This window comes from Salmo salar, chromosome 19 (genome assembly GCF_965601325.2).
Source record: "Salmo salar chromosome 19, fSalSal1, whole genome shotgun sequence".
Classification (NCBI taxonomy): Eukaryota; Metazoa; Chordata; class Actinopteri; order Salmoniformes; family Salmonidae; genus Salmo; species Salmo salar.
In genome coordinates, this window is record NC_138309.1 from 7,175,512 (window position 1) to 7,193,429 (window position 17,918).

At 40.4% G+C, this 17,918-nt stretch overlaps 1 protein-coding gene across 1 annotated transcript in view; it reads left to right on the plus strand.

Moving 5' to 3' along the window:
- nhlrc2 (NHL repeat containing 2) overlaps positions 1-17,918 on the plus strand; it is a 72,428-nt gene that overhangs the window by 28,039 nt on the left and 26,471 nt on the right. Inside the window, exons 5-6 of the mRNA XM_014157076.3 lie at positions 1,468-1,589; positions 1,741-1,870. Of these exons, the coding sequence (XP_014012551.2) occupies positions 1,468-1,589; positions 1,741-1,870 (252 nt within the window). The remainder of the gene's footprint in view (positions 1-1,467; positions 1,590-1,740; positions 1,871-17,918) is intronic.

The window sequence follows — 17,918 nt, forward strand, 5'->3', positions numbered from 1 at the left end:
ACTGTATTATCCTTAAAAGCGGGCAAAGAAGGTGTTTAGCTTGTCTGGGAGCAAGACGTCGGAGTCCGCAACGTGGCTTGTTTTCCCTTTGTAATCATTGATGGTCTGTAGACCCTGCCACAAACGTCTCGTGTCTAAGCCGTTGAAATGCGACTGTTACACTGTTTGTGTTCAACCGTATTCCCAGTCACCTTGCCGTGGTTAAATGAGATGGTTCAGGCTTTCAATTTTGCGCTAATGCTGACATTTATCCAAGGCTTTTGGTTTGGGTAGGTTTTAATAGTCACAGTGGGAACAACATCCCCTATACACTTCCTGATGAACTCAGTCACCGTGTCAGTGTATACGTCAATGTTATTCTCAGAGGCAACCTGGAACATATCCCAGTTCCCGTGATCAAAACAATCTTGAAGCATGGATTCTGATTGGTCAGACCAGCGTTGAATAGTCCTTAGAACGGGTACTTCCTGTTTGAGTTTCTGCCTATAGGAAGGGAGGAGCAAAATTGGGGAGAAAAAAGGGGTAAAAGGGTTAAAAAATATATATATATTTTGTAGTTATTCAATAAATAAACACACTCAGTAATTGATTAGACATACAGGGATGAGTTAAAATTGCAGTAAAAAATACCTCATGGAGGCTTTAAAGATATATGTGGGGTTTTGGTAATTTTACATTTTAGTAGACGCTCTTATCCAGAGCGACTTACAGTAGTGAATGCATACCTTTCATTTCATACATTTTTTATTTTTTTCTGTGCTGGCCCCCCGTGGGAATCGAACCCACAACCCTGGCGTTGCAAACACCATGCTCTACCAACTGAGCTACAGGGAAGGCACTGACCTACAGGGATGAATGAAATGAAATGAAATGACACTAGGCAAAGTTTCTTAAACTTACAGAAGGCAAATCATTTCTCCAAAACTAACGATTGGGTGTTGATAATGTTTGGCACGGGTTTATACTTCAATGTTATTGTGTTTAATATGCATTTCTAATACATTTTAATACTGTCTGGTAGATGTTGTCTTAGATCAAAGCCTTTACTTATTCCTATTTTCTAAAATGGAAAATGGTTGGAAAATGTATATATGCCTTAATTTACCCAAAATATAGACTCTGGGTGTCAAATGAAAGCCAAATCTGATATTATATGTTGGTCCTCATGGGTCATTTACGTGTAAATGCCATTTGTCTATTTATTGGTAATATTCAATTTAGTTAACATTGTGTTTTACTAGAGACTGCTACCTAATGAAAGATTTGATGGCAAGGCAAGTTTATCCAGATGCTGTGTTTGTATAGAAATGTAATGGTATGTAATGGTATGTATAGTCTGTTAGCTAGGAGGCAAGGGTCTGACATATCAATGCAAATGAAGAAAATACTAACTTAAAAGGCCTCTTTAGACTATTGACATGCACCCCAAATGAAGTCTTCCATACCTGTCATCCTGTGATGTCATAGGGCCTGAGAGCGGTAGGAAAGACGGTAATCTCGACGAAGCAACCTTCTGCTCCCCACAGGGGATTGTCATCAAAGGAGATACTGTCTTTGTGGCCGACACTGAAAACCATCTGATCAGAAAGGTAAGAAAGAGGCTGCCCAATTATGGTCTTTTGCCTTTTTATTGGCAAAAGATCTGATTTGGTCAAAATACCAATAAATGGGATCCTAAGTACTTCCAAATAGAACCTCCTCAGACTCTTTTAATCTTTATTACTGTCCACTCGCTCTCAGATTGACTTGTTGGAGGGACAGGTCAGCACCCTAGCAGGAGTGGGATTTCAAGGCACAGACATGGAGGGAGGGGCCATGGGACCCCAGCAGCCTATCAGCTCACCCTGGGATGTGGCCCTTGGGACTGCAGGTAAGTCTAGAGCCAACTTACTGCTAGGTCTCTACTTAGAATGGATTTAAATTGATCCAACTTGGGGTGACTAAGTACCAAATTAAATACAACAGATTCAGAACCACTGGCTCTATACTTGCAAACATTAGGTACTTTTTTTCCATCTCAAAATGCGCATCAACCAATCACAATCATTGGACATATTTGCACATGATAAAATGCTACATGTTAGCTGTTCCCATTACATAACCTGGCTCATTTAGCCTTATGCTAACCTGACCAGGTGGCAGCGATTATGTCTGGTAACACATTATGGATAATTTAATTGCAAATGTGGACGTGATCAAATACCTTTTAATGAAAATGGCCTTAACAGAAGTCAAACGGCACGATATGCTATTCAAAGTTACTAAAACGCGCCAAATTTCAACTGAACCAATAGCACATAGCCAGGCTCCAGGTACTGGAGTAAGTACTGTGAAATGTACAATTATATTTATTGTGGTAGTGTGTTGCGAAAGGAAGTGCAGCCAAACCTTGTAAATGGAGATTACAAATATATTTAATGAGGAGCCGACACAGGCTATTGCTACAGGTTAACGTTAGTGGTACCGGAGCGACACGCCACCACTTCTTAGAATGGTGCTTGTTTAATAAAGTTTAGATCAAAACTGAATCAATGTCTAGCAATATCACTTAATGATTCATTAGTATTCTACATAGGCCTAACATACCGAATACAATAGTATAATGTTACTGTTAGAACAAAAACACCACTTAGGCTATCTGTTATACTTACATGTACTACGTTTCATATACTTTATTATAATCATCCACTTTGTCACATTGTGTTATTTGAATTGCGCATCCACGACTAGCAGTGAACAGTTTTTACTCCCTTAATAAAAAAGCTTGAAGCGAGGGGGGCCTCAAACCCACTGTTTCTGTGTCATGAAGACTCAGTCAACCGGTTTAGCGGTATGCCACCTGTCAATGATTTATAATGGCCGTATATGACAGCTATTTGACAAGATGTAATATATACTGCTCAAAAAAATAAAGGGAACACTAAAATAACACTTCCTAGATCTGAATGAATGAAATAATCTTATTAAATACTTTTTCTTTACATAGTTGAATGTGCTGACAACAAAATCACACAAAATAATCAATGGAAATCCAATTTATCAACCCATGGAGGTCTGGATTTGGAGTCACACTCAATATTAAAGTGGAAAACCACACTACAGGCTGATCCAACTTTGATGTAATGTCCTTAAAAACAAGTCAAAATGAGGCTCAGTAGTGTGTGTGGCCTCCACGTGCCTGTATGACCTCCCTACAACGCCTGGGCATGCTCCTGATGAGGTGGCGGATGGTCTCCTGAGGGATCTCCTCCCAGACTTGGACTAAAGCATCCGCCAACTCCTGGACAGTCTGTGGTGCAACGTGCCGTTGGTGGATGGAACGAGACATGATGTCCCAGATGTGCTCAATTGGATTCAGGTCTGAGGAACGGGTGGGCCACTCCATAGCATCAATGCCTACCTTTTGCAGGAACTGCTGACACTCCAGCCACATGAGGTCTAGCATTGTCTTGCATTAGGAGGAACCCAGGGCCAAACCACACCAGCATATGGTCTCACAAGGGGTCTGAGGATCTCATCTCGGTACCTAATGGCAGTCAGGCTACCTCTGGCGAGCACATGGAGGGCTGTGCGGCCCCCCAAAGAAATGCCACCCCACACCATGACTGACCCACCGCCAAACCGGTCATGCTGGAGGATGTTGCAGGCAGCAGAATGTTCTCCACGGCGTCTCCAGACTCTGTCACGTCTGTCACATGTGCTCAGTGTGAACCTGCTTTCATCTGTGAAGAGCACAGGGTGCCAGTGGCGAATTTGCCAATCTTGGTGTTCTCTGGCAAATGCCAAACGTCCTGCACGGTGATGGGCTGTAAGCACAACCCCCACCTATGGACGTCGGGCCCTCATACCACCCTCATGGAGTCTGTTTCTGACCGTTTGAGCAGAGACATGCACATTTGTGGCCTGCTGGAGGTCATTTTGCAGGGTTCTGGCAGTGCTTCTCCTGCTCCTCCTTGCACAAAGGCAGAGGTAGCGGTCCTGCTGCTGGGTTGTTGCCCTCCTACGGCCTCCTCCACGTCTCCTGATGTACTGGCCTGTCTCCTGGTAGCGCCTCCATGCTCTGGACACTACGCTGACAGACACAGCAAACCTTCTTGCCACAGCTCGCATTGATGTGACATCCTGGATGAGCTGCACTACCTGAGCCACTTGTGTGGGTTGTAGACTCCGTCTCATGCTACCACTAGAGTGAAAGCACTGCCACCATTCAAAAGTGACCAAAACATCAGCCAGGAAGCATAGGAACTGAGAAGGGGTCTGTGGTCACCACCTGCAGAACCACTCCTTTATTGGGGGTGTCTTGCTAATTGCCTATAATTTCCACCTGTTGTCTATTCCATTTGCACAACAGCATGTGAAATTTATTGTTAATCAGTGTTGCTTCCTAAGTGGACAGTTTGATTTCACAGAAGTGTGATTGACTTGGAGTTACATTGTGTTGTTTAAGTGTTCCCTTTATTTTTTTGAGCAGTGTATAAATGGAATATAATTGAACATTTTAGTTTCTCCATGCTTATCTCAGAGCAGCTATATATAACGATATTTCAGAGATGATTATTATTTTTTTTTTTAAACGACAGAAAGTGATTGTAATCTGAATAAAGGCCAAAATAATATTTATAAAGGCCAAAATATGGCCCTGCTAATAGCCATAACGACACTGTACAACGTGACCATGTGAATTTGAAATAGTATTTTCCATTAAGCAACAATTTGTTTACCTTCATTAGACAACTTTGTTCCAATATTTCTGTAATTCAGTGATATTTATTCCCATAGTAATTCATTATGGATCCATAACTAAATGAACATCTGCATTTTGAAAGAGTATTTTTATCATTATTTTATTAACGAAAGCATAAAGATGCTGATGAAGAAATACAATACTGTACAGTATATGCTTTTACATTTGGATAATAAAGCATTTAAAGCATTTTGAAGATATAAGTCACCTGCATTTGTTTATTAGGCTACTGTGCAGTCTGACAAGTAAACATAGCCAACAATACATACTGTAGTAAAAATGGGAAAGTGCCTAATTCCTTACATAAGGGAGATCAGGCCATGTCCAGACTTTCTCGGTGACCTCAAGTACCTTCAATAATGGCTGTCCTAGAGAATGCGGGGCACGCGGGAGCCTGGGGTTCAATTCCCCGACGGAGCGGAAGGAGTAGGCTGTCCTTGTAAATGAGAATTTGTTCTTAACTGATTTGCCTAGTTAAATACAACGTGACAGTCGGGAGTACAGTACTGGGCTATTTAGCTAAAGAATCCAGTGTCCTGTGGGAGACCGGGGTTCAATTCCCCAACAGAGAGGAAGGAGTAGGCTGTCCTTGTAAATAATAATTTGACTTGCCTAGTTAAATGAAGGTTACACTAAGAGCATACCATTTCTACACCCTAATTTTCTAATTCTAGTCTAACCAATACCCACACAGAGATTAAGGGAAAATAAAAATCTCATGGTTTTATCAAGACCAGTCCCCATGCTTGTCTCAGAGCAGTGCGAAACGGTGCTAAAATAGTTTAGTTGTAGGCTATTGCTTCAAATCCTATTGCTTCTAACTTCAATATGCGTTTAAAATAAATTAGACCTACACCACTTTTAACATCACATTACTCAACACTAGTGAGACTCATGTCGCCTACGGTATATAAAAAAATATGATGTGACTCTCGGCCAATAATTACGTATAGATGATATTTCTGTAATTCAGTGATATTTATTCCCATAGTAATTCATTATGGATCTATAACTAAATAAACATTGGCATTTTGAAAGAGTATTTTTATCATTATTTTATTAATGAATGCATAAAGATCCCATTATTAGTTACATTGTTTTAGTTTGAACGTGCAGACTGGCACTAAGAACAGAACAGTGGGAACGTTTCCCTAGTCAGCGCCATTATTGGTGCAATGCCCCTTAAATATTTTGGAGATTTCATTTTCAGATAACGTAAAATGAGCGAGGGGAAAAAGGCCATTCTTGAACATGTTGTGAGACAATATTACTAATTTGTAAATAAAGCCAGTTTGTTATTTTGAATTATTTATTTCTATTTTTAACCAAAAACCTACAGTCATCTCATGGGTCTCCCAGTCGAGGCCGGCACGGGTATTGAACCGTCATCTGTAGCAACACAGTTTGCACTGCAATGCATTGTCTTAGGTCATTGTGCCATTCAGGCGCTGAACAACGTAACCGTTCAGGAGTGGCCTACAGTACTTCAGTAATAGCAAAATAATCCTAATAAAATAATAAAAGCCTTAGTATAACAACAGTTTTAGTAAGTAATATTGAAGTCATGCACAATTATCAGTTTCTATATAGGTTTATGTTGCCCATTCATTGTCAGTTAGAGACACAGTAGGACCCAAAAGCATAATCAGTGCTCTAACTCCTCCTTGCGCTGGTCTGGAGCAATGAAGTGGTGACGCAGGTTACCGTATTAAACCACAAATTACCTCTAAATCCCTTAGCATAATCTCAAAACGTTTAAAGGTGGAACCACTACTCGTTCAAGGGTCTTTCTTTATTTTCACTATTTTCTTCATTAGAATAATAGTGAAAACATAAACTATGAAATGACACATATGGAATCATGTAGTAACCAAAAAAGTGTTAAACAAAGCAAAACACATTTTATATTTTGGATTCTTTAAATAGCCACCGTTTGCCTTGATGACAGGTTTGCACACTCTTGGCATTCTCTCAACCAGCTTCACCTGGAATGCTTTTCCAACAGTCTTGAAGGAGTTTCCACATATGCTGAGCACTTGTTGGCTGCTTTTCCTTCGCTCTGCAGTCCAACTCATCCCAAACCATCTCAATTTGGTTGAGGTTGGGGGATTGTGGAGGCTAAGTCATCTGATGCAGCACTTCATCACTGTCCTTCTTGGTAAAATAGCCCTTACACAGCCTGGAAGTGTGTTTGGTCATTGTCCTGTTGAAAAACAAATTATAGTCCCACTAAGCGCAAACCAGATGGGATGGCATATCACTGCAGAAAATTCCACAAATTAACTTTTAACAAGGCACACCTGTTAACCTCTATGGGCTAGGTGGGACGCTTGCCCAAAATTCTAAATATTCCATTACCGTACTTCGAAGCATGTCAACCGCTGTTTAAAATCAATTTTTACGCCACTTTTCTCGTAGAAAAGCGATAATATTCCGACAGGGAATCTCCTTTTCGGCAAACAGAGGAAAAAATCCCAAAGGCGGGGGCGGTCGGGGTCACGCGCATAAGGCCAGTGTCCCTTGATCGGCCACTTGAGAAAGGCAATAATGTGTTTCAGCCTGGGGCTGGAATGACGACATTCTGTTTTTTCCCGGGCTCTGAGCGCCTATGGACGACGTGGGAAGTGTCACGTTAGAGCAGAGATCCTTAGTAAATGATAGAGATGGAAAAGAAGTTCAAGAAATGGTCAGACAGCCCACTTCCTGTAAAGGAATCTCTCAGGTTTTGACCTGCCATTTGAGTTCTGTTATACTCACAGACACCATTCAAACAGTTTTAGAAAATGTAGGGTGTTTTCTATCCATATGTAATAATTATATGCATATTCTAGTTACTGGGTAGGAGTGGTAACCAGATTAAATCGGGTATGTTTTTTATCCAGCCGTTTCAATACTGCCCCCTAGCCCTAACAGGTTAATTGAAATGCATTCCAGGTGACTACCTCATGAAGCTGGTTGAGAGAATGCCAAGAGTGTGCAAAGCTGTCATCAAGGCAAAGGGTGGCTACTTTGTTTGCTTATTATTATAGTATTTGCATAATCTATTTTGATTTGTTTAACACTTTTTTGGTTACCACATGATTTCATGTGTTATTTCATAGTTTTGATGTCTTCACCATTATTCTACAATGTAGAAAACAGTAAAAATAATAACCCTTGAATGAGTAGGTGTTCTAAAACTTTTCACCGGTAGTGTGTATATAGTGGGTAAAACAGTATGTAAACATTATTAAAGTGGCCAGTGTTCAATGACACTATGTACAGTACATAGGGTAGCAGTCCTGGTGCTGTGTAGCCGGATAGTAACAGTTGACTAAGGTTCATGGCAGGGTACTGGGCGGAGGCCGACTAGTGATGACTGTTTAACAGTCTGATGGCCTGGCGATAGAAGCTGTTTATCAGTCTATCCGTCCCAGATTTGACGCACCTGTACAGTCTCTGCCTTCTAGATGGTAGCGGGGTGAACAGGCCATGACTCCAACAGTGCCATTGGACATGCAGCGTAGATGAAGGACGTAAATGGGGTGCTTTGTTTAGTAGAAAATGGTCTATTGTTGGTTGTCAATGGCCATTATGTTAATGGTGACGTTGGTCACTTGCTAGCCTTACCTGAGTGAAATCACACAAAGGCTTCTGGGACAGAACTACTTGTACCATTTCCACTGATGGCATCAATTAGTCTGCATATCCCTTTTCGAATGCAGCATAGTTTATTTTACAATGCATGTTAGAAGCATCCCTAGGTGTCGGAGTCTGGTCGAGTGGTAATGATCCCTTGGCGACAGAGGTTCGAGCGTTGGTTTGGCCAGCTGTCCCTGTCCTTATTTACAGTATTACCCGTATGTCCTCCTACGTTGTCGTTCTTCCTTACAACTATTGTATCAACAAAAAAGCGCATGAGTTCGGAACTCAGTTGTCCACTCCAAAATAAAAAAAAATAAAAAAATAAGCATCCCTAGAAGTAACTTTAAGTTAAATAGAGCTTGTCAGCTTGTGTTCCTAAAAAAACTGACATTTTCTTGTCCTTAATGGCCTATAACAAATTACAAAAAAACGTTTTTGTTTCGATGTGTAGCATATGCTAAACTTTATAGACTATTGTTTCATTAGTTTTTACTTTCCTAAAACAATAATTGTCCATGTCCTGGTTCAGCTGTCGGAGATTTGAGCACTAAATGCATCAGGGCATTGCATGCATCGACTTAGGCGTGCACTATATGATAGTAATGTTTAAAAAATACATGTAAAGGAAGAGAAGCTTAGGCCTAGCCCCAGAGAGCAAGAGATATGCCGGCGGCATGCTACGACACCGACATGCGTTTCTTTATCCTTGTCAGATAGGCTACTGCTAAACAGATATAGGCGTAGGCTACAAAAGGAGGCTAATTCATTCATTTTCAATCTGAATATTTTATATAAATAAGTATTATAATGTTAGATTATAGAAGTAACTCTGGTAGCACTAAAACATTCTTCCTCAACTCAAGTTCAATTGTCAGTCAATTGGAGCGCCAGTGAGCACTGCCTTCATATCATAGGCCTGCAGTATAATAAGCTAATAACCACACCATACCTTCACTAAAGTTTCTAAACTTTATTAGGGTAATATCAAAAGTAAGTCAAAACATTACTAATAGGAAAAATACAAACAGGATAGTATATTGTGAAAAATACAACATTACAGTTGGACTTCATTTGGCCAAAGAAAATGGCTCAACAGAATGAAACACAACACTTGGGAACTGGTTTAAACATTCACAAAGTTTTGAACAGGCTATATTGCAGCAATTAGCAAGAACAGCAACACATTTAGCATCTTTAAAGAACTGGTTTGATTAATAAAGGTGTCCCGAATGGCTCAGTGGTCTAAGTCACTGCATCTCAGTGCTAGAGGTGTCACTACAGGAACCCTGGTTCGAATCCAGGCTGTATCACCGTGATTGGGAGTCCCATAGGGTGGCGCACAATTGGCCCAGCGTCGTCCAGGTTTGGCCGGTGTAGGTCGTCATTGTAAATAAGAATTTGTTCTTAACTGACTTGCCTAGTTAAATAAAGGTTAACATTTTTTTTTTTAAATAAACAGGCCTACAATAACAAAGATACAAGGCTACGATGCAATTTGGGAACTTTTTTTTTTCTTCATATTTAAAATAATTTGTTTTATTATTATAACAATGATCCGATTATTATATACACTGCTCAAAAAAATAAAGGGAACACTTAAACAACACAATGTAACTCCAAGTCAATCACACTTCTGTGAAATCAAACTGTCCACTTAGGAAGCAACACTGATTGACAATAAATTTCACATGCTGTTGTGCAAATGGAATAGACAACAGGTGGAAATTATAGGCAATTAGCAAGACACCCCCAATAAAGGAGTGGTTCTGCAGGTGGGGACCATAGACCACTTCTCAGTTCATATGCTTCCTGGCTGATGTTTTGGTCACTTTTGAATGCTGGCGGTGCTTTCACTCTAGTGGTAGCATGAGACGGAGTCTACAACCCACACAAGTGGCTCAGGTAGTGCAGCTCATCCAGGATGGCACATCAATGCGAGCTGTGGCAAGAAGGTTTGCTGTGTCTGTCAGTGTAGTGTCCAGAGCATGGAAGCGCTACCAGGAGACAGGCCAGTACATCAGGAGACGTGGAGGAGGCCATAGGAGGGCAACAACCCAGCAGCAGGACCGCTACCCCTGCCTTTGTGCAAGGAGGAGCAGGAGAAGCACTGCCAGAGCCCTGCAAAATGACCTCCAGCAGGCCACAAATGTGCATGTGTCTGCTCAAACGGTCAGAAACAGACTCCATGAGGGTGGTATGAGGGCCCGACGTCCACAGGTGGGGGTTGTGCTTACAGCCCAACACCGTGCAGGACGTTTGGCATTTGCCAGAGAACACCAAGATTGGCAAATTCGCCACTGGCGCCCTGTGCTCTTCACAGATGAAAGCAGGGTCACACTGAGCACATGTGACAGACGTAACAGAGTCTGGAGACGCCGTGGAGAACGTTCTGCTGCCTGCAACATCCTCCAGCATGACCGGTTTGGCGGTGGGTCAGTCATGGTGTGGGGTGGCATTTCTTTGGGGGGCCGCACAGCCCTCCATGTGCTCGCCAGAGGTAGCCTGACTGCCACAAGGTACCGAGATGAGATCCTCAGACCCCTTGTGAGACCATATGCTGGTGCGGTTGGCCCTGGGTTCCTCCTAATGCAAGACAATGCTAGACCTCATGTGGCTGGAGTGTCAGCAGTTCCTGCAAAAGGTAGGCATTGATGCTATGGACTGGCCCACCCGTTCCTCAGACCTGAATCCAATTGAGCACACGTTTTTATAAAACATGATTAACATTCAGTTGATTTGTATATTTACACCTCTGAGACTTATGGCCTCTGATCTATAATTACACTATGCATACTCTTATTCCCCTCTCTCGTCAGACAACTGATAATAACATTTCAGCTGGAGCTCTTGACTTCCTCCATTTCCTCCTTTGGGTTCCTAAGAGAGTGATAGCACAAAACATAAGTATTAATAATGCGTTAAGATATGCATAATTATATATGCAAAGATGATGATTTCCACTCTCACTTAACCTGACTCTATACCTTCGGGATGCTGTTCTGCTGGGTTCGTGATAGGGAATATCTTTGTGGTTCACTGATAGATTTAGGACTGAATCTTTCAGATATTCCCTATCTGTCTCCCAACTCATACCTGGTTTTCTAGCCACCAACATCTCCAATGACATCCTACAGTGGTTCTTCCTGTAAAAGTTGTCATACTGCAGCACACATTGCGGGCTGCTGCAGAATTCTATGGCACGTTATTTAATTGTCAGCCATTGTTGCCATTAATACAAGTTAGTGCTAGTTTGACCACCAGAGGGTATCTTCGAGAAGCATTTGATAGTCTTCAATATTGGCTGTACTAGAGAATTTAAAACCTTTTTTGTAAGAACATAGAATATGGGATTGATTTTAAGAAATTTAGCTTAATTAATTAGATTAATATTATGGTGTATCTATTCCAAGAAAAACAAAAAAACTAAACCCTCCGTTAGGAAAATATGGCGCTGTACAACGTGATGGTCGGGACTAGGCTATAGTACTAAGAACATTTCCACACCCTAATTGTAGTCTAACCAATACCCAAATGGAGATTCAGTGAAAATAAAATTCTCATTGATTTACCAAGACCAGTCCCCATGCTTGTCTCAGAGCAGTGGGAAACGGTGCTGAAATAGTTGACCACACGCGGGTAGACTAATGCTTCAAATCCTATTGCCTCTAACTTCAATATGCTTTTTAAATAAATAAGACCACCACTTTTAACAGCACATTACTCAACACTAGTGAGACTCATGTTGTCTACGGTAGGCCTACAGTACATCTAAAAATGTTTTTTTTTTCAATGACGTGACTCTCCGCCAATAATTACATTTAGAGGATTGGAGGATTCTAAATTAATATCTAACGGGCATTTTCCATTAGTGTCACGACTTCCGCCGAAGGGGTTTTCACCCGTGCGTAATTGATTACCGTTTATTGTTGGTCAAGTGTATTGTTACCTTGTGCCTTTATTTTGAGTGAAGTACGTTGCTCACTCATTCTGCTCTCCTGCGCCTGACTTCATGCACCAGCTACACCCACCTTCTGACAGTTAGGGCAAATCTGAAATGTGAGAATATCAATTTTTTTTATATAATTCTAAATTAATAATTGCTTTGTTTAAAAATAATGATATGTTGGAGATGATTTTGTTTACGAAAGTGAGCAAGAAAAAGGACATTCTTGAACATGGGGTGAGACATTCTGACTAATTTGTAAATTAAAGCCAGTTTGTTATTTAAAATTATTTATCTCTGTTTTCAGAGGGAGAGAAAACAAAAGCCCACCGTTGCCTTATTTTTAGAGTTTGGGATTTACAAATGTGCGCTTCTCATGTAATTTTTAGTAAGTAATATGCTACAGTCCAGTTACAGCTTGTTCTGATCAAGTAGAAAGAAAAAATGAAGTGTCTTTTTTTTAGGTTTGCGTGCAAGACAAAGGAATAGCAATTCTTACACTATTGTTCAGGAGGAACAGAAAATTGCATGTCAATTCATAAACCATGTCCCATCAAATCTCTTCCCAACTAGTTTACAATCTATATGGCCCTATATATGGCGATAATTACATTTAGAGGATTGGAGGATTCTAAATTGTTTGTTTAAAAAAAAGAAAGAAGATATTTTGGAGATTATTTCGTTTTCAAAGATGTCCCGGCCGGCCAAACCGGACGACGCTGGGCCAGTTGTACGTCGCCTCATTGGTCTCCCGGTCGCGGCTGGCACGGTATCGAACCAGCATCTGTAGCAACGCCATTTGCACTGCGATGCAGTGTCTTAGACCGCTGCGCCACTCGGGAGGCCCCATCCACAGTTTTTAATGCTAATCAGTTGCCTTGCACAAAGTATCAAAATACAGAGAGGTGTTGGTAAGAGGCTATTGTCCTGCTAATAGCCCATAATGGGGTTGTACAACGTGACCGGTCGGGAGTTCAATGTAATTGAAAAAGAAAGTGTATTTTTCCGGGTGTGCGTTCAAGAAAGAGGAATAGATTTTCTTACACGATTGTTTTAAATTCAATCACCTTCTTCGTCCTCATTCAGTTCATTGAAATTAAATGTTGAAGTCGTGCACAATTATCAGTTTCTATTTGGTTTATGTCGCCCATTCGTTGTCAGAGACACATTTGCGCCTTGGGACCCAAAAGCATAATCAGTGCTCTAACTTCCCTTGTGCTGGTCTGGAGCAATGAAGCAGTGACACAGGGTACAGCACTAAACCACAAAATACATGTTTAATCATTTCACTCCACCCTCAATGAGATTGGGGAAAGGACCGTCCATCCATTCTGTTCTATGCCAATGGGATGCTAGTATCCTCATCCTTAGGTATCAAAGCAAGACGTAGACTGCGAGCCTTAATTAACTGTACTGTATCACCCAGAAAGCCAAATGTATTGATGCGCTTTAACAAGATTATGATGCTATATGGTAAAACAAAACCCCTACTATCCTGAGAGGAAACCCTCTCTAGACTCAATAGATTGGAGCACTGCACCCTCCCCTCACTTTGTGCGGTCTCTCTCTCCTAGCCTTTCCAAATCATCATTAGAACTAGTGATAACTTATTCAACCCAAATTTAGAATGACAGTCCTTAGTGCTTCACGTTGAGTCTATCACTCGAATTAAAGACCCTTAACTTAGCACACACCAACTGTGGCAGAATGTACATTTACAGACAGAGGGAAATATACACTACTGTTGTAAAGTTTGGGGTCACTTGGAAATGTCTTCCTTTTTTTTTTTAAAGAAAAGCACATTTTTGTCCATTAAAATAACATCAAATTGATCAGAAATACAGTGTAGACATTGTTTAATGTTGTAAATGACTATTGTAGCTGGAAACTGCAATTTTTTTATGAAATATCTACATAGGCGTACAGAGGCCCATTATCAGCAACCATCACTACTGTGTTCCAATGGCACGTTGTGTTAGGTAATCCAAGTTTATCATTTTAAAAGGCTAATTGATCATTAGAAAACCCTTTTGCAATTATGTTAGCACAGCTGAAAATTGTTGTCCTGATTAAAGAAACAATAAAATTGGCCTTCTTTAGACTAGTTGAGTATCTGGAGCATCAGCATTTGTGGGTTTGATTACAGGCTCAAAATGGCCAGAAACAAAGTACTTTCTTCTGAAATTCGTCAGTCTAAACCCCTCAATTTGATGTTATTTTAATGGACAAAAAATGTACTTTTCTAAGTGACCCCAGTTCTAACTTTTGAACGGTACGAATGTTTAAAGAAAATCTCACCCATCTACACACAATACCCCTAAATGACAAAGTGAACACATGTTTTTAGAAACCCCTGAATCAATACATGTTAGAATCACCTTTGGCAGCGACTACAGCTGTGATGTTACTTGTCCCCAGGGCATGAAACACAGAGGTTTATGGATGGAAAAGACAGACGGAAGCATTTTTTCTGCGTTCCATCAAACATTACAATTCATAACCTGAGCAGCCGATGTGCAAACCATCCCATTTGGAAGGGAACGGTTGTCCAATTATTGCATGAGCCAATAGATATATTTTCAGTAACAAAAAGTACAAGCTTTATGCTCTTGTCAGTTCTCGTTACAATTAATTTAGTCTGTCACATGTAGTTAGTCTCAGCAACTACTACTGTGGCAACTCGTAAATTTTTTTATAAAATAACACTTTGGTGCAATTTTCAGAAGTATCACGGTAAATTTTCAAGACTCTTAACACAAACTATAAAAGATTGTCAAAAAAGCAGTTCTAAACTCTAAACACATTTTCAATTAAATGAGAACACACAAAATCATATACAGTGCATTCGGAAAGTATTCAGACCCCTTCACTTTTTTCACATTTTGTTACATTACAGCCTTATTCTAAAATGGATTCAATAAAACATTTTCCTCATCAATCTACACACAATACCCCATAATGACAAAGCGAAAACAGGCTTTTAGACATTTTTGCTAATATATTAAAAGTATAAAACAGAAATGCCTTATTTACATAAGTATTCAGATCCTTTGCTATGATATTCGAATTTGAGCTCAGGTGCATCCTGCTTCCATTGATCATCCTTGAGATGTTTCTACAATTTGATTGGAGTCCATCTGTGGTAAATTCAATTGATTGGACATGATTTGGAAAAGGCACACACCTGTCTATATAAGGTCCCACATTTGATAGTGCATGTCAGAGCAAAAACCCAACCATGAGGTCGAAGGAATTGTCCGTAGAGCTCCGAGACAGTATTGTCAAGGCACAGATCTGGGGAAGGGTACAAAACAAATTCTGCAGCGTTGAAGGTCCCCAAGAACACAGTTGCCTCCATTATTCTTAAATGAAAGAAGTTTGGAACCACCAAGTCTCTTCCTAGAGCTGTCACCCCGGCCAAACTGAGCAATCGGGCGACCTGATGGTCACTCTGACAGCTCTAGAGTTCCTCTGTGGAGATGGGAGAAGCTTCCAGAAGGACAATTAGGCCTTTACAGTAGAGTGGCCAGACGGAAGCTACTCCTCAATAAAAGGTACATGACAGCCCGCTTCAAGTTTGCCAAAAGGAACCTAAAGACTGTCAGACCATGAGAAACAAGAATCTGGTCTGATGAAACCAAGATTGAACTCTTTCACCTGAATGCCAAGCGTCACATCTGGAGGAAACCTGGCACCATCTCTACGGTGAAGCATGGTGGTGGCAGCATCATGCTGTGGGGATGTTTTTCAGCGGCAGGGACTAGGACACTAGTCAGGATCAAGGGAAAGATGAACGGAGCAAAGTACAGAGAGATCTTTGATTTTTTTTAAAATGTGTCCAGAGCGCTCAGGACCTCAAACTGGGACAAAGGTTCACCTTCCAACAGGACAACGATTAAAAGCACACAGCCAAGACAACGCAGGAGTGGCTTTAAGACAAGTCTCAATGTCCTTGAGTGGCCCAGCCAGAGCCCGGACTTGAACCTGATCAAACATCTCTAGAGAGACCTGAAAATAGCTGTGCAGTGACACTCCCCATCCAACCTGAAATAGCTTGAGAGGATCTGCAGAGAAGAATGGGAGAAGCTCCCCAAATACAGGTGTGCCAAGCTTGTAGCGTCATTCCCAAGAAGAGTCGAGGCTGTAATCGCTGCCAAAGGTGCTTTAACAAAGTACTGAGTAAAGGGTCTGAATACTTGTGTAAATTAGTTATTTCTGTTTTTTATTTGGACTAAATGTGCAGAAATGTCTGAACTGTTTTTGATTTGTCATTATGGGGTATTGTGTGTAGATTGAGGTTTAAAAAAACTATAATACATTTTGCAATAAAGTTATTTTGCAGTAAATTCTTTCAGAATGTACTGTAGTAACAGTTTCATTTAGAAATACATGTCTCACATTGCAATACGGTCCGTGTATGTTTTTGCCAATTAATATTACAATATAAATGATGTAAAAGAGATGATTCTGAAATCAAACAACACAAACAGTTTCTAAAGGAAATATTGAATTACGAGAAACGGAATAATGATTTGATTATTCAAATTTATTTTCGATTTCTGGTTCAACCTATGCTCTGTACGTTTTGGCCACTTAATATTCGGCTTCCTGACAACACAGAATGATACATGGGTCGTTCTTCATGTTTTCGATCAGCATATGAAATCGAATAAACAGAAGTAATTTATGAACTTTTTTTGTTTCTCAATCCAATGATTTGATGATTGACAGTCACTGTAGTGGATCACGTGACCAGTCCAAATTGGCCTAGGTCAATGAGACAGCCACTTCCACAACTTTTACAACCTTATGAACTTTAACCTGTAGCCTATGCATATTATTGCATTTTGCACACATCCAGCCTATACTGTCCATTGCTTGTAATATCCATTGATTGGCCTTTTTTATTTTTATTTTGTGTGGGTTATGCTATGAAATTAATCTAATCACTATATACTGAGTCAAAGAGATGGATCATTTAGAATTTTGTGACAAAACAGACTACAGATCGAAATAATGCACAGAGCAGACTACAAGAAAGACGCAACAGACTCAAACGACAACAACAAAGATGTTTGGTGTGCTTAGGAACAATGCACATAGCAAAGGACCTTGATACATTCATTTTTGGTAGAAGACCAGCGATAAGCTGATCACTTTCTCCTAACGCTTTCTGCGTAGTTTCCAGTCATGTTTTAGTCTCTTTACACTTGGTGGATGATTTTGAATTGAAGAATGTTGTTTCAAATTTAACTATTTACATAATAGCAAAGGGGCCTACTTTTTGCTGCGTGTTTTAGACTCTGCAGCATAACATCCCACGGATTGGGAGGCAGGAAGAGCCATATTACCACCAAGCTCTCTATTCTTGCCTCCACTTATTTTTACAAAAACGACTTCTCGATGGTTGAATGTATAAGTTCGATGAACTGAATGTATAGTCACCAAATCTACACAATGTCTCTCATTCCCATCATATTCATAAATTGGAACCCAGGTTTTTTAAAACGACTTTAATTCACAATGCTACCTTTTATAGTGCATCCTTTGATAATACTTTGATCACCACTCACTAATTGTTAATTTTCCAGTCTGAATTTCTGGATT